This window comes from Dendropsophus ebraccatus, chromosome 11, assembly GCF_027789765.1.
Source record: "Dendropsophus ebraccatus isolate aDenEbr1 chromosome 11, aDenEbr1.pat, whole genome shotgun sequence".
Taxonomy (NCBI): Eukaryota; Metazoa; Chordata; class Amphibia; order Anura; family Hylidae; genus Dendropsophus; species Dendropsophus ebraccatus.
In genome coordinates, this window is record NC_091464.1 from 88032907 (window position 1) to 88060440 (window position 27534).

The 27534-nt window shown below is 38.6% G+C and overlaps 1 protein-coding gene across 3 annotated transcripts in view; it reads right to left on the minus strand.

Annotated features, from left to right (window-relative positions):
• EPHA3 (EPH receptor A3) overlaps positions 1 to 27534 on the minus strand; it is a 316733-nt gene that overhangs the window by 265557 nt on the left and 23642 nt on the right. For all 3 annotated transcript variants that reach the window (XM_069945772.1, XM_069945771.1, XM_069945773.1), the window contains exon 2: positions 1843 to 1907. In XM_069945772.1, the coding sequence (XP_069801873.1) occupies positions 1843 to 1907 (65 nt within the window). The remainder of the gene's footprint in view (positions 1 to 1842; positions 1908 to 27534) is intronic.

Sequence of the window (27534 nt, forward strand, 5' to 3'; positions counted from 1 at the left end):
AGTCAAATGCTGAGCGCTCAGTGTTTTGCAAATCAGAACTTATTGTAAATCTGCTCCTCTCCAGTCACCAGCTATCCTGGAACACACTAAGGACTAAGAAATAGCAGAAACAACACAGAAGAAATGTTACTGAACCCTGACTTTCTTATGTCACAGAAAATTGCTTTCTAAATGCTTTCATTTACTTTTTACTGTATACATTGCATTACTCTGCTTATTTTTATGCTGCTGGCAATGACACAGGCCATTTCAAATTTGGACTCATGAGATGCAATTGTATTCAATTTGTAGTTTTTATATGGCATCCAAGTGCAACAAATTATAGCCCACAATTTCATTATATAAAAAAAGTAATTAAACTTTATGTATAGTATGCATAATATACAAAAAAAACTGGGTATCATGCTGCTTTATGCCTGTGCAGCATTAGGCTATGTTTTCACTATGTAAAAATGATGGCCATCTTTCTGGACAACAGTCTATTGGCAATGACGGCTGCAAATAATGTTCATGAACATAGCTTGAGGCTGTGTTCCCTAAATGTCTTTTTAGGTGAAATAGCGGTTGCTAATTAATAATGACGGGCATCATTAATAATCTTGATCGCTATTAATGGCCGTCATTATAAAAAAAAAAATTTTGATTTTTTTTGCCTATAAAAGACGTTGTGTGAACATAACCTTAATCAGTAACAGGGCTGCAGCTCAGCTTCTACAATGGGTCACTGCCAGAGTAATGTGTCTGGGTCAAGGGTCATGTGCACAAAGGGCAAATCCCTCCACCTCCTTTCTCCCTTATACCTGTGATATGTCTCTCCTTGTCAAAGCCATACCAAAATATATTGACCACAACAACCTAGTTTTTAGTTTAAACGACAACTCCAGTAAAAAAAAAAAAAAATCTCAAATCAACTGGTGTCCAAAGTGCCAGGTAATTTACTTCTATTAAAAAATATCAAGACTTCAAGTACAGTGGTTATCATCTGCTGTATGTCCTGCATATCTATGTCTATGACATAGAGCAGTATTGGAAGACTTGAGATTTTTTAATAGAAGTAAATTACAAATCTCTGGCACTTTTTGAAAGAAAACATTTTTCGCTGGAGTACCCCTTTCATTTTTATTTTTTATTCATTTCATTTTTTTTTTTTTTTTTTTATATATATATCCCAACAAATGTATATGACTGGTCATCGTCCCCTGTAAACACACAATGGATTTGCCATCACCCTACTGCATTTTTTACACCAATATAAAAATCATCATTTGTCAGCACTACATCCTATCCTATGTGTAAACAGGGGAAGTGCTACCATCAATGTGTGTCTATGAACAGATGGGTTTGAAAAATGGCCACAATAGTAATTGAAACGGTAGTGCAAATGACTTCTTATATTATCGAATGGTGATTTGTCACGGCATGTTATCTGTGTACGAAGCTCCTATATCCTATATAGGTTGTGCATAGGCTGCTATGTCATAGTATTATTATACTGAGTTACATCATGTTGCTTTATTTTTATAAAAATATAACTGGTCACTATTGTGTATTGGAGCTAAAAATTTGCTATACGTAAAAGCCACAGGGCCATCAAGGGTTACTGATGTGATAAAATGAGAGTATTCCCCAGGGGCCGTGTACTCTGGATAAAGCATCTTCTAGAGGTATTTTAGACATAAACACAAACCATCTTCCTGTGCTGAAAAAAAAAAATTCTCCTTCTAGTTTGACATCCAGAAGAGGCTTAGCAATTCTGCAGCGTACCATGAAAAAGGAAACAGTCGTTAAATAGCATATTGTTCTGAAACAGCATTTTCCCATTTCACAGTCTAGTAAACTCACCCCGTGTGACGGATAGGAGATCCAGCCCAGCTCCCCCTGAATTGCTTTCGAATCCAGCAGATTAACTACAAAAGAAGAGAAAATAAAAAATAAATAAACAAGCCCGGAATGAGATATCTGTCTGCGTCCAGTTAACCTACGAGACGTGTTTATTTGTCATCCCGCAAAGGGTCTCATTTTTTCAGGTGGTCTGGTGGGTCAGAACGAGAAACAGAGAAATGAAATAGTCAGGGTCTCCTAGAAAGGAACACCGGGAACACAAAGGAGCCGGGAGATTATAAAACAAACACTCGGCATGTTCTACAGAGGAATCTCCGATAAAATTATTAACAGAGAAACAGGGGAGAACTATTAATTAGATACGTTCAGCAGGAATATTAAGACACATTGTGCACCATGAACTAAGAGGTCTTGATGGCTCATTCCTTTCTTCACCCAACATACTAAGCTGCTTGAAGTCTTAGAACCCAATGGCTAGAAAAATAATGCAAAACAACATGACATTCTGCCATCTGATTTACTGCCAAATGTGAATTAAGTATGAGTGGCATTTACTCATGGCTTTTGTATCATATATGTTGGCACTTTTGCTTGGATTTAAAGTGCTACAGCCTAAGGCCGGGTTCAAACACACTAAGACAATGGCCGTTCTGTGACCTGGCCATGTGACAGAACGGCCGGTGTCATTGAAGTTCCACCTGGCCGGTACTGCATTAGCGTCCGGATGAACTTCTTTTCTTTTGAATTGGGATGCAGGCACATACGGGTAAGCTTGCATTCCAATAACCCATAGTACACAATGTAAAGTGCGTCCGGAGCAGCAATTTACATTGTGTGCACAGTCAGTTTTGTGTGGCTGCTATTCAATGAATAGAGACAGCACAAAACTGACTTCACTGCAATGTATATTATCAATTAATCACGGCTAGTGTTGTAATTAGCAACAACGGCCGTGATTAGTTGAAAATATACATTGTGTGAACTTGTGTAGCACCTAGGAGACTGCTATGTTTCCAACCAAAAATTTACAGTTGATATAGGTACTCTTTTGTGTAAAGACTTTTATACCACTATAACAATAATCCCATGAAGAGAAAAAACAAATACGTCCGCACATCCAAATGGCTTTTTAGCATTATTAATACTAACATTAGGAGTGAGCTGATCAAAGTGCACACACTGCTTCAAGGTACAATTTGTGCGGTCCCTTATAGGTCAGTGCCACACGGCGATTACCGCCGCCACAATAACAGCATCCAAGTAGTTAATGACCCAGTGGTGCAGCAACCTCACTGCTGCCAGACCTAGCCTCCTGGTCCCCACCACCCCACAGACACTGCTCTGCAGCAGTCCAGCACTCCTTCCACATCCAGGTGTTTTTAATTATAAATTCTATATAGAGTCTGTACCTAGCTCTCTTCAGAGCACATGATGAGCCATCTAATCTACTTCTGTTTGGTGTGATGCCATGCAGAAGTTATTATTGCTGCAGTCGGGCTGCTACACCATCAGATCACTCCCCTCCTTGGCGCTGTTCCAGTGCCGATGGTGGTTGCCATGTGGCACTGTGCTATTTAGGTTAGGGACCCACACAAATTTGGAACTGTGTTGTTGTGTGCGGGCAACTTTATATATATATATATATATATATATATCTCCACACAACACAGATGTGGAGCACTGCCATGGCCTCTTCAATGTCAAAGACAATTAATAGTCTCTTCGAGCAGCTGATCACCAAGAGTGCAGGATTCGGACCCCTGCCGATCTAATATCAGGATACACCATCAATTTATATGACCAGATAACCACTTTGAATAAATATTTTGCCAACATAAATTACAAACTAATCAAGGTTTATCAAACGGCCTCTAGGGTTTTTTTTTTATGATGTCAAACATTTATAGAATGATCAATGTCTATTTCTTGGAAGCTTGATATAAAGCAATGTTTACACTGGTGTAATGACTACCATTTGTATAAGACCCATTACAGGGCGGACAGGTAGTATCCATCATTATTATCCATGTTTTTCTATCACTGATTAATAATGGGTCTGTCAGGATTCCATCAGGTTTACTGGATAGCGCTAAAGGAAAAAGAATTAGCAGAAGTATGAGGTTGTGTAGAGCTCCGAAGAGAAGTTAGTCAAATTTAAACGTGTTTTACGAAAGGTTACCGCCAGTTATATAACAGACCACGTCGGAAACAGACCAATGGATGAAAACGGAACCACTTATGGCTAAGGGTCATCACTGATTGAGTTATGTTCATTGGAAATGCTGGATTAACATTGTTTCAACATGTTTTGCTATCCTGATTAAATGTTTTTATTTATTTATTTTTTTCCATTTTTGAAAGGGAAAAAAAATCCTTTTAACAGGGTAGCCAAACCATGGTGTGAACTTCCTCAAAGTTAGGTGTGGGGCATGGTTGTCCAAATTAAATTTTTCTAAAAATTTTAAAGGACAACTCCCGCGGGTATGCTGGGCTGTATAGCTAGAGATATACCGAGTAGGAAGAGGGAGATTGTGATCCCACTGTATAGAGCTCTGGTGACATCACATCTGTCAAGTTCTGCAGACCTCACCTACAAAAATATCTTCATAAAATAGAACGGGTCCCAAGACGGACTTCAAAATGGTGGAGGGTGTCAGGCATAAAACATATCAAAACATATCAAGAAAGACTTAAGGATTTGAATCTGTATAGTCTGGAGGAAAGAAGAGAAAGGGGGAAATGATTGAAACCTTTAAGCATGTTACAGGACTAAATAAGGTTCAGGAGAGAAGTGGTTTTTTTTGTGTGTTTTTTTTAAGCTGAACTCAAAAACAAGACACAGTTAGATGTTACTGGGGGAAAGATCAGAAGCAATGTAAAAAAAAATATTACTTTACTGAAAGAGTAGTAGATGCTTGGAACAAACTTCCAGCAGATGTGGTTGGTAAATCTATAAAAGAATGTAACCCTGCCTGGTATATACATATATCTATCCTTAGATAATAAGAAGGGAAATACTAAAAGGGCAGACTAGATGGACCCAGTGGTCTTTTTCTGCCGACAATGTTCTATGTTTCTAACTGTAATTCCACATATGTTTTACAGCATCTGCGACTTTCTAGGCATGACTGTAACATTGTTCCAGAGCTTGTTAATAAGATCAGCTTAGTGAATGCTCTGTGACATTTATAGGAATCTATTGGTTCATGCAGGGACCTCAAAATAAAACTACTCATATCCTCTTCATGCTGATATGAAGTGCATTTTGTCCTGTTTACAGATTTAATATCCTCGATATATAACACATCCCATGAGTCCTTTCAGATACATTGTATGAAGAAAAAAAAATAATAATAATATTGCTTATGGAAGTGATTTAGGTCTCACATAATCACCAAAACACAAATATGTGGAGCAAACAAGAAAATCAATAAAGTTCCGGTATCAGTAACGCAACTCAATCAGTATACAGCACAACAATCACTCAGACAAAATACACATAATCCTCCCTCCTTAGTCGGAGAAAATCAATGTCTTAGCTCGTTTTCATTAGTGGGACTTGTAGACTGTGGGCACAATCAATATACATCATGGGAGAAAATGACAGGAAAGAGAGGACAGCCCTACCACTTATCACTACGCTGACATACTCTGCCCGCTCACATCTAATTCATTGTATTCTCTTTTCATTTACTATTGCCATAGTCAGCGCATATCCACTGATATATTTGCAGTGAAAGCGATTATTTCCTTATAAAAAAAAAAGTCAAAGAAAATACTTAAAGGACCAATACGGGAATTTTTTCTTCCTACTTCCTTACAGTAACATATGTGGGCTGATGGTTCTATGACTGGGCAGCTTTATCTTTCGAAGAAGACTAGTTTTGGTGCCCCTGCTTACCCACATGACTACCTAAATCCTGAAGCTACTGCGGTATAGACTGGAAGTCACTTTCCCTATGTATTTATAGACGCTTGGTAAGAGTCTACGGTTGACTCTACAGTAGCTATGGGATGCGGAGAGTTAGGTGGGCACCCAGTGGAATTGGAATGGGGTTCTAACAAGGAGATAAAGCTGCGCAGTAAGAGAAGCATCAGCCCGCATGACTAAGCAAGGTATGTTACTAGCGGGCAAGAGATTTTTTTCCCTAGAGTACTTCTTTAAAGAAACCAAAGACTTAGACAAGTCCTTAGCTGTATATTTATAAACCTAGTGGAATAGTTTATTTTTAAAGTTTTGTTCATCAGTACATTTCCAACCCAACCTGATTAAACATTGTAGGAATCATCAGACTAAAGAGATTGGAGATTGCCTAAGGTCCAATGGTAATGCACTAAAATAAAGATAAAACCTAAAAATTCCAATATGGTGTCCTTAGTTGGGCATCATGTCAATGTCTCTAGTAAATAGACCTAATGGACTCTAATAGTCCAGTCTGTTTCTAAGCCTATTATCAGTTTTTTGTGTGCTATAAAGTCCTGCAGAGTCTATACTACATTCCTACAAAAAAGAGGTACGCTCAGGATCCTGATAAGAAGCCATATCTAGCCATGGGCTTATTTACACCTCTGTCCTCCTGGTCTGCTATAAAGCAGCCAGGTTTTTACCTACTACTTCCTTTTGTGCCAATCCACCTAATCTAGAGATCGTTCCAAGAACCGTGATCTCTTTGTTCCCACCCCAACACTCTAGGGCCTTGTGGGTCAACCAAACTGAACTCAGCAGAAATACAGTAGTAGTAAATCTGTGTAAAACTGGCCTTACAACTGAAATAATTCCCTTTAAAATGAGATATCCTGTTCTTCTGAACCAAAAAAAAAAAGTGCAGATCCAAGCAAAATAGTTCATAAGGACTTATCATTACGCACAAATCACAATCTCTGTGTTGTAAAGGCGGCCAATGTAAGCAATGCATATTTAATCTGAAATCTGCATTAGAGGAAGATACAATTTTCCCACAAGGATATATTTAGTCGGTGGCAAACGGTCAACACAAACCCATGTATTTTTGGCTAACTGTAATTTACTCCCCCCCCCCTTTCTAAAATTGCAACAATATTAAATTGTTGTATAGAATATTATCCTGTAACCTGGTGTACTATCTATGCAGCAAGATTCATATTAAAGTTTGATGCTCATTGGGACTGTGGGCCAGCTATAGACAGCGTCGAAGACCTAAAGATCGGTAAAGACATAAAGATCAATACACTAAGCTTTCTATAGTAGTTCACAAATGTAATGGCATGATATTGGATAGCTTGGAGAAGGGTCATAAAAGATAAGCTTGGTGACAACCCTAGAGGATTAGCAATGGCAGTCAATGGTGTTTTGTCACTTAGCACCTAACATATGCATGGAATATGTATATTTTTCTCAAGTTTCTATGGGTTTCACTGGGTAATGCAACTTGGAAATAATCTTATAAGCCAAATTAGGGTCTGTTCCCAAAGCAGAATATACACAGAAATTTATAGTACTTAAAACGCAAGATCTGGCCTGACCATGGGTTGAGTGAACTTGCCAAATTGTTCAGTTTTTGCAATGTTTTCTGAACCTGAACGCTGGGCATTTGACTCCCAGTGGCTGGAGAAGTTGAATGCCGTCCTACGGAGTCCTCGAGATACAGCCATAGGTCATGTTCGCACTTTGTAAGACACCCAGACGGATGATCTTTACTCTTGATGAATTGAGATGCGGGAGCACACATGCCAATATCCCAATATGCCGCTGTATCCAATGGAGCGAGCGACCGGAGCCGCTTGTTCCATTGTGTGCACTGACAGGTTTTCTGACATGTCAGTTTTTTGCAGCACTGTTAGCGATCCCGGCCGGAGTGTATACTATGTGTTCCCTTATCCTGCAGCACAATGTAAGTTCTGTATGAATCACGTCCATTGTTGCCGTTGTACAGCAACAGCCGTGATTAATACAGAACTTAAGTTGTGAGAACATAGCCATAAGAGGTTTTCCTGTATCAATGATTTTGGTGCCAAACCCGAACAGTTTGACAAAATCGCTCAACCCTACTAATGACCCAAAATGATGGTCAGATCATGAATGAAGTTCAGATCATGAGACTCAAAAAAACGGTAACACTCTCATGCTAAACCGGTCTAAGGTGTGGAGTTCTCTGCAAATTTCTCTGTATTGGCTTTCGAGAACGTATGCAGCAAATCAGCTACCTAAAGCCTTGTGTACAGCAGTAGGATATGACGTCAAGTGTTTTACTTTGGGGAAAAAGTTTATTTTTATATGAAAATATCTAAGGATACACTTTATTTCCTCCACCTTTCTTCTCCTTTATTTATAATCCTCTATCTAGCTTTAGAAAGTTAGAACTTTAAGCCATGTAGCCATATTTATTGCCCTATTAGAAGTCTTTAGTATTTATTACTTTAATATTGAGGCCCAAGCCTTGTCATCTGCTATATAGTCCTGAGCCTTTTTTGCTTTAATACAGGACCCCACAATTTCCACTTCATTTAAAACTTAATGTGTACTTGTCAGTAAAATGATGAAGCCGGCTGCTTGGCATTGGACCAAGTGTAATGGGGCTCACATGCTTGTAGTTTTATTTGTTACATGATGATGTTTTTCCCACTTGGATTGATTTTCCAACTTTTTCGGCTAGGCTAAAGTATATGCATATGTAATGGCCCTTTTACACAAACCGAGCAATAAGTAAAAAGGGTCAGCAATCAGCCAAGGAACGAGAAAAAGTTGGTGTAAAAAGTTGATGTGTGGTCGACAATGATAAAATTAAAGGGTGTTAAGAATAATTTAGTGATTGTTCATGTCGCCCGGACTTTATAGTAAGTCAGCTATGTGGAGGTTCCTCGTAAAACCCTAAATGGGTTGACTACTAGAAAGGGTGCCATTGAAGAGACCCCTGCCAATTGCTATAACACAATGGCGGCAGCCTTAGGAAAGCACCATGCTATTTGGATCCTTGTTTTTATCGGACACCCTCATGGTCAACCGTTGAGTATATTGGCCTACCTTATGATTGCCTGAAAAAAGCCAATAGGTTGTGCAGTAGCCGATAGTATTCTAGCTTCGTCGCCACTTGGAACACACACAGGGATTTTCTATTGATGTGCTTAGAATTCCTTTTTCATGTACCAGCACCTCATGTCCCTCACTAGATGAAACATGGGACATGAAGGGCCTTTGTATAACACAGCGGTTAAATGAACATTTAATTGAGAATTCACTGTCTTCGAGGCCTTCTGCTCAGCATAACAAGCTTTTTGGGGTTTGCCCATTAAGCTATATACAGGGTCTTATAATAATATTATACAATAGATTTAAAAAATAATTAGATCCAGTCTTCACAATATGGAAGAAATTGTTGGCTCCATGTGATGGCATCGGATATCGCTCTAGATGCAACAGGCTGGGATTAGTTATAATAAGAGAGCTCTTGTTTCCAGTTTGAGTTGGGGTTGATGATAGGCAGTTCTAATATCTCCATATATTCTAATTAGGAGCATTGTTATATATGAAACATTTATTGTTATGGTGGTGAAAAGACATACAAGTAACATCTGTGCCCAATCATAACAACTACAAATCCATTACATGTGATCTCTCATTGCCAAAACTGTGGGAAAACGCTGAACCAAGCCAAACGGTTTTACGAGCTGGTCAACCAAACTGTAATATAGAAAGCATCATTTCCAGTAATTATGCCAAATTAAACTGAAGAAAGGGCTTTTTTTATGAAAAAAAAGAAAACTTAAAAATATCTACAATATTACAATTTAGAGTTTAGACATAAATTATGTAATATAATCATCACAGAGTCCAAATTATCAAATAAATCCAAAGCCACGAAACCAAGAATGAACACTAAAGCAGCATGAAAACATACCACAAAGCAAACACATTAGCAAATGTGCTGACATAACTTCCAGGAGAAGACTACTGAGTACAGTTAAATTGGTCATGACAACCTGGTCCATATGCCCTGTTAGGATACAGTGTATGGATGTCATAGAGGGTTCCTTGCTCCAGATCTCCTCTATGAGCAAGAGTACAGAGGTGCTAAGAATAGTTCCTACTCTGAAGGACCTAATGTTGTGTTTATGTTGTATATACTGTACTTGTCAGGCTGGGACCCAGAGACACAAGAAAAGTAAATCCCTAATGTTGGCACCCGCCCCGCTGTCCCTTCCTCTTGGAGTTGTCAGCTCCTTAGCAGGCCAGCCCCAACCTGAAGACTGCGGAACCACCTGAGGATTAATGCTGGAAAGACCAAGGAGATGGTGGTGGATTTCCATCCAAGTCCAGTGGACATCCAGGGAAGGGACATTGAGACAGTGAACAGGTATAAATATCTGGGTGTGGTCCCCAATAATAAGCTGGACTTGTCTGATCACATGGACACACTACAGAAAGGGCCACAGCAGGCTCTACCTGCTCAGGTGGCTGAGGGCCTTTGGAGTCCAGGGGCACTTCTTAGGACCTTCTTTAACTCTGTAGTGGCATCAGCCATCTTCTTCGGAGTGGCCTGCTGGGGGAGCGGCATATCAACCAGCGATAGGAACAAACTGGACAAGCCCCCTGAAACCGGTGCAGGTGGTGGGGGAGCGAAGGATTTTGTCAGTGATCAGCTCCATACTGGAGAATGACTCCCATCCTATGCACAAGACGTGATAGCACTGGGCAGTACTCTCAGTGACCGATTAATTCACCCAAAGTGCGAGAAGGAGCGATATCGGAAGTCCTTGATTCCTGCAGCGGTTAGGCTGTACAACCAACACCGACCCATGCAGAGATCACTCTATAAAAAGAACTAAAATAGTCTAATGTTTTATTGTATCTTTTTTTACCTTTTTCTTCTCTTTGTCTACTTTAACCGAAAAGCCTTTACTTTACCTTTTTAGCTTTTTGTATGTGTAATATCTATGCTGCTCTAACACACTAAATTTCCCCATGGTGGGACTATTAAAGGATTATCTTAAGACTGGTCACTATTCTGATTTAAGTGGAACACCAAGATGGAGACAATACAATACAAACACAAGTCCACTTGCTGAGTCAAAACCAAACAGTCGTCGCAGTACCAAGTCAGGAGGCGAAGGAGGTAGGCAGAAAGCCAAGCAAAAGATCAGGAAACCATGAATAACACAGAATACAACTCTAGCTTAGTCGCACTTAAACCAGGATCTATGGCAGGCAAGGAGACAAGATGGGGGTGGTAGTTTTATGGAGGCTGGAGTCCCAGCCCTTGGTTGTGATTGTGGGCAAAGACTCCAACCCCCAACACACTATAGAACTGACTGGCGGTGCCGAACACCAATTATCACATGACAACATACAGCAGCTGTGACGTCCAGACGGGGAGGGGTGGTAAAGTCCCTGCCACAGCAAAGAGTAACTATGGATGCCGCCGGCACGTTCCTAGCAACTGGCTGGGCCGTCGGCATGCCCAGGTGGCCGGCTGATGACACTAGTTTGATAATCCTCCACTTTCATTCCTCTGACTGTACTGATAAATATAGCAATAGAGTTTTTCTATGGGGATTCACAGTTCCTGATATGGACAGAGGTGGCAGCAGAGAGCACTGTGCCAGACTGGCAAGACTACACCACTTCCTGCAGGACATACATTAGCTGATAAGTGCCAAAAAGTTTTAGTTTTTTTTAAACAGAAGTAAAATTACAAATTTGTATAACTTTCTGGCACTAGTTGATTTTAAAAGATTCTTTTGATGTGGAGTACCCCATTAAAGTGATTTTTCATAAATATTAGAAAATGGTGTACAGGCAGGACACAAGTTTAATTATACATAAATCATCTACCATTGGGTTTGTAGAAGGAATGTCAAATACATTATGTCATACTGCAATGAATCACTTGCCTCATCAAAACCAGGAAACCACCAAACTCATAAACTGGCTGCAGAGTCACGTGATATCATCACAACAGGCCCAATTGGGACCACTGAAGCAGCACTGGGGCAGCATGGGAGGAGTGAGCAAAGTTTTTTTTTTTTTATGATGGCTCCAATGTGTACAGTATGTTCAAATAATTTTGGAAAAGGACTTCTAATATTTGATAGTTGATCTGGTATATAAGGACATATTTTCATTTTCCCATCAGCATGGTGGCTTAGAGGTTAGCACTGTTGCCCTACAGTACATATCCCACCAAGAGGGTTTGTATGTTCCCCCTATTGTGTGGGTTCCCTCCAGTTTCTGCAATTCAGATTGTGAACTCCAATGGGGACAGAGGACTAATGAGTGATTACACGCTGTGGATTTATATATAATATACACCGTACATAAGGGCAGATAAGGGGACTGGGTGTAGAAGACAACCCCTGACATATACATATATATATATATATATATATATATATATATATATATATATATATATATATATATATATTATTAATTAACTATTCTGCTGTTCCTGGATATAATGTATCCATGTAGAGCCCCTATATAACACTAAAGAACCTCCTCAACATTTGTATTTATCCAAATACTGGTAATGAATTACCAAGGAATAACCAGCCATTGCCCATGCTAAATCATGACAGCCAGTGCTATGTGGTTTGATGGCTGAATGCCACCATAGGGCATTATACCACCATAATACAGAGCTGTCGGAAATGGAAATCAATTATGGCCCCCTACTTGGGAAAAGTATGTATAATACATTTAAAACAACTAGCATTTTATCATATTTCTAGTTTTTATAAATCACATATTTTCAGGCAATATCCTAGCAAAAAAAAAAATTATATATATATATATATTTTTTTTTTTATGAAAGCCATTTGTGTCAATAGATTTTCTAGAGGAGAAGGTTTGGGAGTTCTAACCTTGTATTAATTTATAAAATGTATTTTATATTGTGATATTTATGATCAGGCTATAAGGACAAAAAGGCAATAATGAAAGTAGCGTATAACACTGTGCGGGGTAATATTTCCAGAGTGGCTGAAAAATAAATATGTTGCTGTCATATACAAAATGCGTGACTTTATTGTTTGGCAATAGAAAGAAACAATAAAGCAGTAAATGGAGTTATGTAGAAATAAAGAAACAAATCATGGGCGACTCATTTGGTTCTAGAACTGCCTTGTTCCTGGTGATTTGTGCAGCTACAGTACGAGCCACATGGCACCGTGCCCACATTGCTGTTTATTAAAATCAAATTCTCTTCCTGCACTGCCTCCTGGGTGACTCCTTCATGCTCCTGAGTAAAGGCCTTTTTATTGAATGAAAAAAAAAAAAATTGTAATTAGTTGCTTCAGTTTCTGTCTGTGCCAAGGCTGTGGGGATAAAGCTGTGCTTAAGGATAAGTCTGCACCAAAGTGTTTCAATGCAGATACACACTGCTGTGACCTGCCAGTCCGCCCTGTCTGCTGGATGGTCAGGACTCCACTCTGCGCAATTAAAAAATTCCAAGACATACGTTTTATGATTGTCGCAGGCAGATATTAATGAGAATATTTAGCATTTATTAAAAATAATTTGTATTGTAAAAAAAATATACAATAAAAACTGTAGACAGTGGTGAACATATAACTATATATATATTTCCAAGTAAGGTTGGGTTCACACTACGTTTTTGTAATCCATTTTTTTCCTTTTGCAAAACCGGATGAAAAAACGTATGCATTTCTGTGCATCCTTTCAGAATTTTATTTCCATTGACGCAGTCAATCTCACTTTTGTGTCCATCACAAAAAAAAGGATCCTTTTTTTTTTTTTTTTTAAATAATGGAAGTCAATGAAAAAACAGATTAAAACGGGTGTACACAAATGCATCCGTTTTTTATCAGTTTTTTTGCAAAAACGGATTGTAAAGACGTTGTGTAAACCCAGCCTCACATAAAAGAAAAAAAAAACTACAATATTAACTTTTTCATAGTTCAATAAGCTAAATTTGAGAAAAAAAAAATACTATAGATTTAGGCTATTCTTACTAATATCAAAGCTAAATACGGGCGTAATTTCGAACAAAAATAAAATAATGTGTGACAAGAGAAAAAAAGCAGCCGTATTTTGCAAAAGCAGGTGATAAGTAATGAGCATGTTCATTATTTGGATGGTTGGAATTAGAGATGAGTGAACCTGGAGCATGCTTGAGTCCATCCGAACCTGAACTTTCGGCATTTGATTAGCGGTGGCTGCTGAAGTTGGATAAAGCCCTAAGGCTATGTGGAAATCATGGATATAGTCATTGGCTGCATCCACGTTTTCCAGACAACCTTAGAGCTTTATCCAACTTCAGCAGCCCCAGCTAATCAAATGCCAAAAGTTCGGGTTCGGATGGACTCAAACCCGAACCCGGTTCACTCATCTCTAGTCGGAATCAATTACTGTTGTTATTCTATACTATGCAGGTATTGCTGGTCGATTTTCCATTAATTTCAATGGAGAACATTATTCTATTGAAAATAAGGCCGTATTTTAACCTCAAAAGTATGACCGTATTTTAACTTTGTTTTCTGGTGTGTGAGCATAGCCTTAACTGTTTAATATATATATTATATTTCCTAAATATTTCCAAATATTTTACAGAATGTAAATATTTTTAAACTTTTTTCAGTTTTTTTTATATTTTTTTCCATTTATCAAGATTTGTGTATATATTTTTATACAACACTTTTTATTTTCCTGATTAAAAAAAAAATTAAAAATTCCACTACTCCGTTTCCTTTTTATGTCATTGAAAGTCAGCCACACCGCACTCACTCTTCCTTTTGTAGGGGGTATACTTCTACCTGTCATATTTTTCCTCTCTAATTTTTTTCTTTTTATAGCATCTCTAATTATATCATCATACCATTCCACCTCCACAGTTTTGATGTATAGTCCACATGTATGTCATGGATTTGTTATATACATTTTACCATATGCTGACATTTGTAGAAGAAGCAATTTGTAGATTTTTTTTTATTTTATTTTTTTAAACATGGATTTTTTTTAAATAAATTATATATATACATATATATATATACATATATATATATATATATATGACATTCAAGGATAAAAGTATGTATTTTTTCAATACTAGCCATGGCGTTTTTTAACTTTACACTCTTTGGCCATGTTCACACAACGTTTTTTTTTAGCTATGTTTAAAATTACGTCCGTTATTTTGAGTCTAAAATATCGTTTTTCGAGTCCTGGCATCCCCTTAGTGCAATGACGGGTGTTTGCACATTATTTTAGTTTGGGATTACTAATTGTCCTTTGGATGCGGCTTAATTGAAAAATCCATTGAATTTAATAGTAAAAACGGAGAAAGAACGGTGACAAAAGAAGAACTGTGTGTGAACAACTAATAAAAAACGTCCGCTATTTGCAAAAACGTGCATAGGACGTCCGTCTTCCCATTGACTTCAATGCAATTGCATTGAAGTCAGTTAAATTGCTGCAAAAACTGACGTTTTTTTAAAAAGCGAAATCGGACGTTTTTTCTCCATTTTTGACGTTTTTTACATAGACGATAGGAATCTCTGTATCCTTCCCATCTTTTCTATATGTGACCCCAAAAACATGAAAAAAAAATAGAGGAAAAAAAAAACTCTAGTGGCATCCAAACCTGACTTAAAGCAACAATAAAGTACAATAAACAGCAAAAAAAAAAAACATGTAATATTAAAAAAAGCGATAAATACAAATCTGTCCTATGGTGATAATACAACCACACCTTGGATTCTACTACCCCACTGCTCTGATCCATGTTTTGACTTTCTAAAGGAGTAAAGCAATGGTGGCTTTAAATTACCCAATATATAGCCATATAATAAATTACACCACTCAAAATATCATACAAATAAATCCTCTATTCAAGACCAGTGGGGGTAATTTTATTTATATACATATACATTTCTATTGTTATAACATAAAATTCCTTTTGCGACTGAACTTCTGAGTGAACATAAATGGTTTATTTTTCCGTCATAAGCGAGTGATGAGAGCCGCTGCCCAGATCCAAAAAGTTTGGGGAATGTATACAGTGGATGGGGTGCGGTTCCAAAACCCATTGCCAGAAAATATATTCCTATACTAGTCACTTACTGGGACAAAACAAACTCTCATTATCAGCGTACAATTTGCTTTTATGAAAGAATAAAAAAAATTAAAAAAAAAAGTTTTGGTTTGTAACATGAGAATCCTCATCCAGATATGTTCCACACATGACTCTTATGGGCTATACTCAGGCTTGGACCTCTCGCTCGCAACGTGCAGGCACATCTGCAGCGACAGATTACTTTTTTTTTTTATTGAGGAGGAAATAAATTATTAATTGAAAAACAGTTCTTGGAAGCAGATTGGCATTAAGTAAAACAGGAAAGTGGAAGGAACAACATAGGCAAATAATATGATCTTCTGGAAAGGGCTGAAGTTTAGACAAATCCATATAAATGAAATATTTATTACTTTGTTTTGCTGTCCCGAAAAGTTTGTTAAACCGTGTCAATATATTTCTGCAGCTGGACGTGTGCTATCATAGATAGATAGATAGATAGATAGGAGATAGATAGATAGATAGATAGATAGGAGATAGATAGATAGATAGATAGATAGATAGATAGATAGATAGATAGATAATAAGAGATAGATAGATAGATAGAGAGATAGATAGATAGATAGATAGGAGATAGATAGATAGGAGATAGATAGATAGATAGATGATAGGAGATAGATAGATAATAAGAGATAGATAGATAGATAGATAGAAGATAAATAATAGGATAGATAGATAGATAGGAGATAGATAGATAGATAGATAGATAATAAGAGATAGATAGATAGATAGATAGATAGATAGATAGATAGATAGATAGATAGATAGATAGGAGATAGATAGGAGATAGATAGATAGATAGATAGATAGATAGATAGATAGATAGATAGATAGATAGATAGATAGGAGATAGATAGATAGATAATAAGAGATAGATAGATAGATAGATAGATAGATAGATAGATAGATAGGAGATAGATAGATAGATAGATAGATAGGAGATAGATAGATAGATAGATAGATAGATAGATAGATAGATAGATAGGAGATAGATAGATAGAAGATAAATAATAGGATAGATAGATAGATAGGAGATAGATAGATAGATAGATAGATAGATAGATAGATAGATAGATAGGAGATAGATAGATAGAAGATAAATAATAGGATAGATAGATAGATAGGAGATAGATAGATAGATAGATAGATAGATAGATAGATAGATAGATAGAATTGAACTAGAAAGAAAGTTATTTTCTATCTGACTTATATTCTGGTAGGATTCTTGGCTCCACTAACAAACGTTAAAATAAAAGCCTCTGGCGGCGTTATGGTCAATGTAACCGTTAACTAAATCCTGATTTACACCCTGCATTGCATGTGCATGAGCCATCCACAGAGCAGCACAGTAAATGCATGAAATCAGCACACAGACTGGGAGAAGACAGGAGGTGAGGGGGAGACGTAGCAGGAAGGAAAGGAGAAAATGACAAGCACTGAGATCTCCATTATTAAAAGATGAGCCAAACCGACATGACAGTCTATCTCCTGGTCCTGGAAATTCAGACTATGTATCTGGGCCAAGTCAGTATTAACCGTTGCCGCCTTGGATCTTTTCTTATTCTGTTGCTCAATTTTTTTTTTTAACACAATATAGTAAAAAAAAAAATTGACTATGGGGGGAGATTTATCAGACATGGTGTAAAGTGAAACTGGCTCAGTTGCCCCTAGCAACCAATCAGATTCCACCTTTCATTCCTCACAGACTCTTTGGAAAGCGAAAGGTGGAATCTGATTGGTTGCTAGGGGCGACTGAGCCAGTTTCACTTTACACCATGTTTGATAAATCTCCCCCTATATGAGTGTTACTATTTGCATTTGTATTGTTATAAATATTATGTATTTATTTGTTGATTTTGGCTATGTATCTTTCCTGGTGTCTAAGTATCCATTTGCCATATGCTCCAGCATACAGTATGTGAAACATATCCACAGGACCCCTGTTAACCCAACAGATGTCTACAGAGGGTATTTTGGCCTTTTTCAAGCTAGTATATGTCATATACCTTTTTTTCATGAAACATTGAGACATTCAAAAAAAAAAACTATTTAAAAAAAATAAAATAAAAAATAATTTTATTGTAGCATAAAAACCTATAAGTGAAGGACAGCTATCACGGGCATCTGTCGGAGATACAACCTTAGGGTGAAAAATTCAGGAATCCCCTTTCTCAAATCATTTTTCAGGACAATCTGTAGGAGGAATCCTAAAAAAAAAAAAACGACTGTATTCTCCTATCTGTCCTGACAGCTGTATACCGTGGAACGCACTTGCTGTAAAACCATTTGTTAAAGGATTTGTGGAAAGGCCAGGGAGTCTGGGGCCCAAGGCTGCAATGGTATCTGTTTAATCTGTTTACCACAGATGTAATTATTATAGAGTATCTGTCATGGGAGAACAACTTCATATGGATGTCTGGGCTAACATGACACGAGTGCAAGCATCCACTCAGGCTACACAGGGTTAGACCACATTCACATCAGGATTTGTTGGCTCATCCATTGTATACGTTGGCATCCCATTCGCAGGAAGATGACCTCCATTGACTTCAATGGTGTTAATGTAGTCATATAAAGATTACTATTGGGTCAATGGCCAATACTATACAAGACCCTTAAGTGCAGTAAATCACACTTAAGGGTTTAGAAAGGAACCCAGTCATAGTACCCAGCTATCTACGTTTGGGCCGATGAAGTCAAAAGGTTCCATGACCGCATGCCAAGTGCTGGAGTCAAAAGCGCCTCTAGGGGCTCAGTCACATCCAGTAAAAACTGTCAGCCTAAAGAATAAGGGCTTGACCCAAACATTTTTGGCCCCCCCACTGGCATGTTCTCCTCTCTCTATTATTTATCTGCACACACTATTGGGGGATTAACTACTATATGGGACACTAGTGTAAGATAACCTACTGTATAGGGAAATAATCGGGTAACTACTGTGTGGCGGCACTATTATGGGGTAACTTCTGTATGGGGCACTATTAATTGGTACTGTTAAGGAAACTAATACTACATGGACTACAAAAGGGGGCATTATTACCATTTGGGGTATTATGGATTGGCAGCTTGTATAGAGGTGGGTGGTGTTATAAAAGTGCATAGCCTAAGAATCAGACAGATTTGCGTGAATGAGTGGTTACAAGAAGAAGTAATCATGTTAGCTTGGGTCAAGTGGGGAAGACAACAAAAGAGGAAGACGCCAATTAGAGAAGACATTACTTGTGAGTTACTGAATGGCTGACAACTGTATATTTTAGAACATATACTATTAGGCTATGTTCACACTGCGTAAAACTACGGCCGTAGTTCTCACCGCAGAACTACGGCCATAGTTTGCGGGGTGGGACATAGCCTATGTGCATACATCGTATACGCTCCGTCCGGGATCTGTGCGGCGCCAAAAAAAAACTGACAGGTCAGTTTTCTGCGGCCGGAATTCAGTGAATTCTGGCTGCAAAAAGACATGTCAGTTCACACAGTGAAGCGAGCGGCTCAAGCCGCTCGCTTTACTGTGGGCTATGGGAAGCTCTGATGCAGGCGCACGCTGATGCGCACGTATCAGAGCTCTGCGGCCGGAAAGATCATCCGGCCGGTACTTAAGTACCGGCCAAGATAATCCGGCCAGAGACCGGCCGTTCCGTGACCCGGCCAGGGTCACGGAACGGCCGGTCTCATACGTAGTGTGAACATAGCCCTAATGTATATCCCAGCAATTAGATATAGTAAAAGTATATGATGGTGCTTAAAACTGCCTAACTGATAATATGCCTTGCGGGTATATTGATGAGTTAGAGGAAGACTTTGCCCTGCGTAAGGTTATATTCAGCTAGAACTGCAGAGGCAGTAAATGCTGGTGTGTATTGTGTCCCTGGGAAAAGTTTTGGGTTACCAAACAGCTTCAATGTCTGCAGTGGCAGATCCAGTCATAATGACAGCCTGGGCCAAGTGGGGAAGACAACAAAAGATGAATTTAGAAATTAGGGAAGACGTTACTTGTGAGTCACTGGATGTACTGTATCTGTGCTGTTGGTATGCATATAGGGTTTTGTATACAGTACAATGGTATAACTTGCTTGTATACTGCATATTGTCAGTATGGTGGTACTATGTATGGGATTATACTTGTTCCTTGTACACTGAATATTATACAAATAAAATCTTATTTGATGCAGTAAGATGTAACTGTACATATTGTTTTTCCAAAACGGAGCAGCCAAAGAACCAGTATGTCCATGTACAGTGTCACTCTGGGGTTCCTGGTCCCACCAAAAGAAATGATTCTGAGAGCCCACCTTTCATCTATCTTAAACATGGGCATATTTATAGATGTCTTGTTAGAATTGTACACACAGGACTTAACATTGATAAGGTCTGATGGGATCTTTGTGGACCAACCCATAGGAAATAGATCCTACTGGTAAATACTTGGCTCTAAAGTCACCTCCATATGTGGCTTTCTTCTACTGCACTTATTGGGTCTATGAAGGGACAGTGCTAGTCTAAACTTGCCCATGACATATGAAGACAATCCCCCATATATAGTAAAGCTGGTTACTTATAAAGACTCTTTATTATAAGTGTCAGCATTAAAGAGAAATTAGTAATTACAGTCAGTCTCGCATATGGGAATTACAAAAAAAAAAAAAAAAAATCAACCATTTACCAGTCATTCATTTACAAAGCAGGAGATGGTAATTATCACCTGTCTCTCGATACACCACAATGAAACACTTATAATGGACTTGTCGCCTGTACATAGACGAGGCAGTCATTTTTGTGACAAACTTGTCCATTCTTTAACTACCCATGAATTTAGTCCAATCTAAAGATAAATACTGGAACATCTGACAAAATTAAAATCTCTACGATCAGTAGATCATAAGCCAACTCTACTATTGTCTTAAATGGGTTTTCCAAGAGTTAACCACGGGTGGCTTGTATAGTGATTAGGCCATTGATGTTGGGGGGATCTGACACCCAATGAACTGCAGTTCATCATGCCTGGACAGCCCAAGCTTGCTTTATCTGATGAGAAATGTCAGGACTGTGCCTTTGTTATCCTCGGATCGGGTTCTTAGGCCAAAAAGTCGCTGAGTTCATGTTTCTGTGCAGTTTCCTGAACCCTGACTGAACACAGGTGTATATTAGGTTTGCTCAGCCCCACCCGTATTGCTTGCATTGCCTTGGCAGCTTCAGGGTTAACCCTGCGGCTGTGCAGGTGAGCTGTGTTGAGGATCAGGGGCCGGTCCAATCAGCTGATGGCTGAGTCCCTGATCCCTAAGTCCCTGTACTTGGCTGCCCACTGTTGCCGACCCAGACTGTAGACTTTGGGCGGGTTTAGCCTAGGGCTCACTGTTCTTGTCTTTTCTGCCCATCTTGCCAGTGTCCCACTGCTAACAATAAAGCTGCAATCTAGAGAATCATATCACGTGGATATGTTTGTATATTTCATACAGCTCTGTATATAGCTGGGAACGTAGATTTTATTCTATGCCGAAGATCTAAAGGTACAACCTATGGATATGGGTGCATAAAGAAACATGAAGCCATAGAGCACAGCCAATGAGATCTCAGATCACACTGGCAGAAACTGGTGTATCTTCTAAAATACAGTATACCATTTTAATATAAGGGTTACACAAGTAGCAATAACCTTTAGCTCCACAACAATGGAGGACCATAGCCAACAATATCCATAAGTAAGTTGGACAAAGGACACTACAGTCAAAAACTGCGTCACATGAGGTATATGGGGCTTATGCAGCTAACCAACCCCCTACCTTGCACCGATGAGGCACAAAAACATCAAAAAGCCAAAAACAGATGGTGCTCTTCCTTCTTGGGGTGGGGTAATGTGATGTGGTTTGACAGATGACACCTGATCATGTTTCAGGGTTTTCCTATGAGATGGACACTAGCTTATTTGATAGCTAATTCCTATAGGTGGCACTAAGGAGCAAACTCACTGCTTTATAAGGTAGAACTCATTTGCATACCCTTTTTCCAGCATGCCTTAGCCTATAAAATGGCCTTCGCCAACATAAAGGGGACCAATCAGCACATTTCTGCTGATTGGGCTCCCAGAACGGCTACATGTGCAGTATTGAAGCCCCGATTCCCCGATACCACCAAAGAGCTGACTGCCAGGTGCGTGCAGCCATACTGGAAGCCTAGTCAGCACAAATGTGCTGATTGGTTCCCTTTAACAGAACGTTCTCAGAAATGGGTTCAAAAACTTCCAAAAAGAGAATGTCTATGCTTTAGTAGGTGACCTTACACCATGTATAATATAGAAATATTTTTTCCATTGTGTTCCTTTAAGAGAAGCTGAGGTCCGATGTCAATGTTATATATGCAGCCATCTTCAGCCCTATGCCCGCACACCACTGATCCCAATCCGGTTTTGTTATATGAAACAAGATACAAATCTCTCGTGTTCTTTCTTTTATTACTAGAGTTTTATTAGTTTTGATAAGACGACATATCACAACATACAAAGCCAAGTTCCATCAGTGGGAGGAATGGATTCCTCTACATCTGTAGAAGTGTTTATTATTTCTATGCGGGGAAGAATGGTCTGAACATTCTTACGATTGTCTTGTCTTATCTTCCTTGGAGAGGGTTAAGCAGCACGGTTTCAGAAAGTCAATAAAGTCAAAGGAAGATTAGGAGATGGCCCCGGACATATAGGCTGCCTGGTTTACAGCTCTTCTTGACATGGGTTTTAAATATCACTAAAATGTATATACTAATCCCATAAAACTTGTATAATAATAGAATCAATCTCTTTTAATGGGTGAAGTAAATAATTACATTTCAGGACATGTTAGCAGATGGAAACCAAAAAGGAAGAAATTATTTACAAATTCTATTTAAAGGAACACCGCCATCATTTACCACATGCCACTGATAAAATCTACATAAATGGTGAGTAGCTTTGTGAGTCTTGTTTTATACAGTGTTTTCTACTTTATGTATATCTAAAGCTAAATCCAGAATTTTAGAGAGCAATGCCTTGTAGGAGCTTAGATGGTGTTACACAGATAGGGCCGTATTAGACAGGCTGATATTTTAGAGCAAGAAAACACCAACCTGTCAGGTCAGCGCTTGCTCGCTTGCTCCTCCCCCCCCCCCACCCCCCCCCCCCCCGCTGCCTGAGCGATCCTTAGATCATCTGGTTGGCCATAGGGTAGAGCGGCGGTCTGTTGCCACCGCTCCTGTTGCACAAAGTAACGGCCAGCAGAACCTCACAATCATTATTGGGATTTAGGTTATGCCTTAAATCAACGATCAGTCGACATTGTGCATGTCGGCTGATCTTTGATTTAAACGTGAGCTAGTAAACGAAACGATTATCGGCTAGAACGACTTTGTTCTCCAATTGTATTTCTGTCAGGTTTTTTTCAACCAAAACCATTAGTGGAACTGACAGGGCTAATTTATAATGGAAAGATTTGTCCAGTTTCCAAAGACAACCAAGAGAATTGTGATGGTAGATAGATATATGGTTCAAGACAAGAAAAGAACATGAAATAACTAGTCAATCAGCAATAAATTAAATTAACAATTTTATTTGTTAGTTGAATTGGAAAAATAAGTTAAACCTAACTGATTGTTATGGATAGTATTAGTGTTAGGGACATACAAGCAGGGTGAATAGGTGGAGAAGACATGACAGTGAGCCTTAGTTCTAGGCCCCCAGCTGTCCCTACCTACTTGATCATCCCACCCTAGGTGATCGGTGACTACTGCTCGGCGTTCCCTTCCTACAATATGCTCAAAGAGACAAACACTGAAGAATGGTTGTACAGAAATAGGTCAGTAAGCCAAGTGGGCAAATAATTTATTAAATCAGCAGAGAAATGGAGGGTCAGAAAAGGGCAAGAGATCAGAAAATTCTAAATTCAGGTAAACACCAGCCAAGTCTAAAACAGACTTAAAGCAAGCACTGAGTCTAGATCCAGGGTGTGATTGGACCAGCCCACTGCCAACCAGACCACACAGATCACAGGCTGGTAAGTAAGGAATATGAATGGTGAACAAACTATTAATCACAATTAACTTAACCATCTGCAGCCCACAACAAAGTCAGAGGGAGAAACAGGGAGACAGGTGTACTGGAATTTAATTAACACAACAGGGAGAGAAATAGAGCAGCGTTCAGACCAGTGGAAGATAAACTGCAATAAATGTACAAAATCATGGTCAACAGCACTTCCTCTGACATACTGCAGCAAAATTAGAGAAGTGAGGGGAACAGTGATGCAGAGTTATTGTATGTTGTAGCCTAGTTTGAAGAGAAGGGTTTTCAGGTTACTTTTGAAGGACTTGATGGTGGATGAGAGACGGATGTGTCGGGGTAGCGAGTTCCAGAGTATGGGGGAGGCTCGGGCAAAGTCTTGGAGTCGGTTGTGCGAGGTACGAACAAGGGGGGAGCGCAGATGGAGGTCACTGGAGGATCGAAGGTTGCGTGAGGGACGGTAGTAGGATATCAGGTCAGAGATGTACAGAGGGGACAGGTTGTGGATGGCCTTGTATGTCATGGTCAACAATTTAAAGTGAATACGTTGGGCAATGGGGAGCCAGTGGAGGGATTGGCAGAGGGCAAAGGCAGAGGCAAAGCGAGGGGAAAGGTTGATTAGTCGGGCGGCAGAGTTAAGGATAGACTGGAGGGGATCAAGGGAGTTAGCTGGAAGGCCAGAGAGGAGGATGTTACAGTAGTCCAAGCGGGAGATAATGAGAGCATGTACCAATAGTTTGGTGGAGTCAGGGGTGAGGAAAGAGCGGATTCTGGAAATGTTTTTGAGGTGAAGGCGGCAGGAGGTGGTCAGGGCCTGAATATGTGGTTTAAAGGACAGGGCAGAGTCAAAGGTGACCCCAAGGCAGTGGACTTGGGGGACAGGGGACAGAGTGCAGCTATTGATAGTGATTGACAGATTAGAAGGCGGGGTGGAGCGAGATGGGGGAAAGATGATAAGTTCTGTTTTGTCCATTTTGAGTTTTAGAAAGCGGGAGGAGAAGAAGGAGGATATGGCCGATAGACACTATGGAATCCTGGATAGCAAAGAGGTGACATCCGGACCAGAGAGGTCGATCTGAGTGTCATCGGCATAAAGATGGTACCTGATTGATGGTACCTGATGGTACCTAATTCCAGACAATCCCTTTAACTCAACATCCAGCTCAGCTTAAGATGTGACACCATGCACCAAAAATTACCAGGGGAGGTAGATTTACCTAATAGTTGGTCAAAATGTACTGTAGATTAGACAGTGTAAGCATGTGCCAGATTTATCAAACAGCCTTAGACTGTGATAAATAGGGCACATTCTCAAGCTGTCTGGTCTATGATTACACTGTCTAAGAATTAGACCATATTAGTATATCTGGGCCTATATGTTTATAATTAAAAAGTATTATTTATGCATCTTCCTAATATATTGAATACATATTAGAATTTCTATATAAGGTAACTTATTGTTTTTTTTTTTTTTGTTTTTTTTTGCATTTCAGTAGTTACTTTTATTATACTGTAATTGCTATAGGTAGACGAATTATTTAGAATAATCTCTGCACCATCCTACATACAATAGACACAGATACCATGTATGTTATTATACCATGTTGTTTAGTATAGTACTACAATGTAGTTTACTGAAGCAAAGAACGTAATATGAAGAGCCAAGTTATATTCAGAATTATTGGAAAAGGATTTCTCTGTTTTGTCGCTTTTAATATAAATACATCCTATAAAATACACTGCGAAGCTTTAAGAACCATATATAAAGCTCTGACACTTGAATAAACACAGCAGTTTCAATTGCTCCTCAATTATCACAATAAACAGCCATAGAGATTAAAACCCACATTTTCTTTTTTTTTTCTGAAGGAGATTCAAACCTAAATATTTAGCTTTCAGCTTATGTCGTTTAGTGCAATGTTTAACTCGTGCCTTTGAAGATTTTTCTTGTTGATACTTTTCTTAATCTTTTCAACGCAGCCTCGATCTTTTGTTCTGGCTGATTAACCAGTAACTCGGTAACTTTTTAAAAAATTCTAACTAACTAAATATATATTTATATTTATATTTAAATAACTTGTACAAATGTTTATTTTTCCCAGCAAATTTTGTTATATTGTATTGACCTATGTATTAAAATTTTATGGAATTTATAAAAAAAAAAAATTTCCTGGCTATCGTCCCAGTTCAATATTCTCGATTTAAGCACAACTTCATATTTAATTTTGTAATTCTAATCCCTGTTTGGAATAGGCATATATTACATTTAGAACTGTAAAAAGCAAGGAATAAAAAAATATATATTTAACAAAAATTCTGAATATTTCAAATAATAAATTACAGGTATGCCAATGATTTTTATTTTTTTGACATATCATTACTTTTAATGCTCCCATAAGAAGTACATTTAAAAACTAGTCAGGCCTTTAGCGCTCTGGTATTTTTCCTGTAAATTGTCCATTTTTCCCAGTTATAAACTAATTATAAACTTTAATATTGTTTATGTAAGGCTGGCACCTACTATTTGATGTTTTAATACTTACATTTAGAAATTTAATTGAAGCCAGTCAGACCTTTAGTCCTCTGGTGTTTTTCCCCCTAAATTATATTTTTCCCCCCAGTTCCATCTAGTTTTGTAGATTTTTTTTTTATGTAAGACTGAAACCTAGCCCCCCCCCCCCCCCCCTTCTTGGTGCGTTAGCTACAGTATCTTCAAAAGATCATCTCTAGTAGTCAAAAGTTTACATAACATTTTAAATAAAACAGTTTTAATTATATATGATCAGTTTTTAGTAATTTTGCACACATGGCAGATGCATAGCCCTATCTTTTTTTTATTTCTTGGACTACTAAAATAAATGAGGCACCCCCTTGTTATGATACACAGAGCTGTTATAATAAAGGGAAAAAAAATGATATCTGTTACATAGCATGTCCCGATGGGGTCTTAAAAAGACCTGTACAGGACAATTTTTTTTTTTAATACTTTTTTATGTTGCAATTTTCTGTTGTAAATGGGACATCGGAAGGAGCTCTAGTTACTAGGGAAAACATGTTTATTACATATGTCACTGGTAGGGCTGATCTGAGTTTGCTAAACAAACAGCAGCTGTGCCATGCTATGGGGGCACTCCGTGATCAGGAGATAGCCAAGTCCAGTAAAGGTGGCTGCATTTCCAGGTTGCTAATCTGCAGGAGCTTTATAACTTCGACATCAAAACACTCAGTCCACCATTAAAAGACAGAAATTGGTATTCCAATTAAAGACTGCCTCCTAGCCCTTCCGACGTGTTTGCCAAATGGGGCAAGGGAGCTGGAACCAGTTGAAGTGCAGGAGTTATGCTATCTGAGTAACTCCCTTTGACTTTAATGGGAGTTACACAAGTGATGTGGCCCTTTGAGCTACACTGTCAGAGCAACTTTGTTATCGTTTGGATTCCTACTTGTATCTGTCAGCAGTTTGGACCCTCTTGATATAATCAAGTGAAAAATTGTTTAGGCTTTCTGCAGTAAACCCTCCAAAACCCTCTGCTTTAAAGTCATATCTGTATTAGGATCCTTGTTAGCATGCTGTATGGAGCTCCTTCTAGTGGCGGTGGCAGGTTA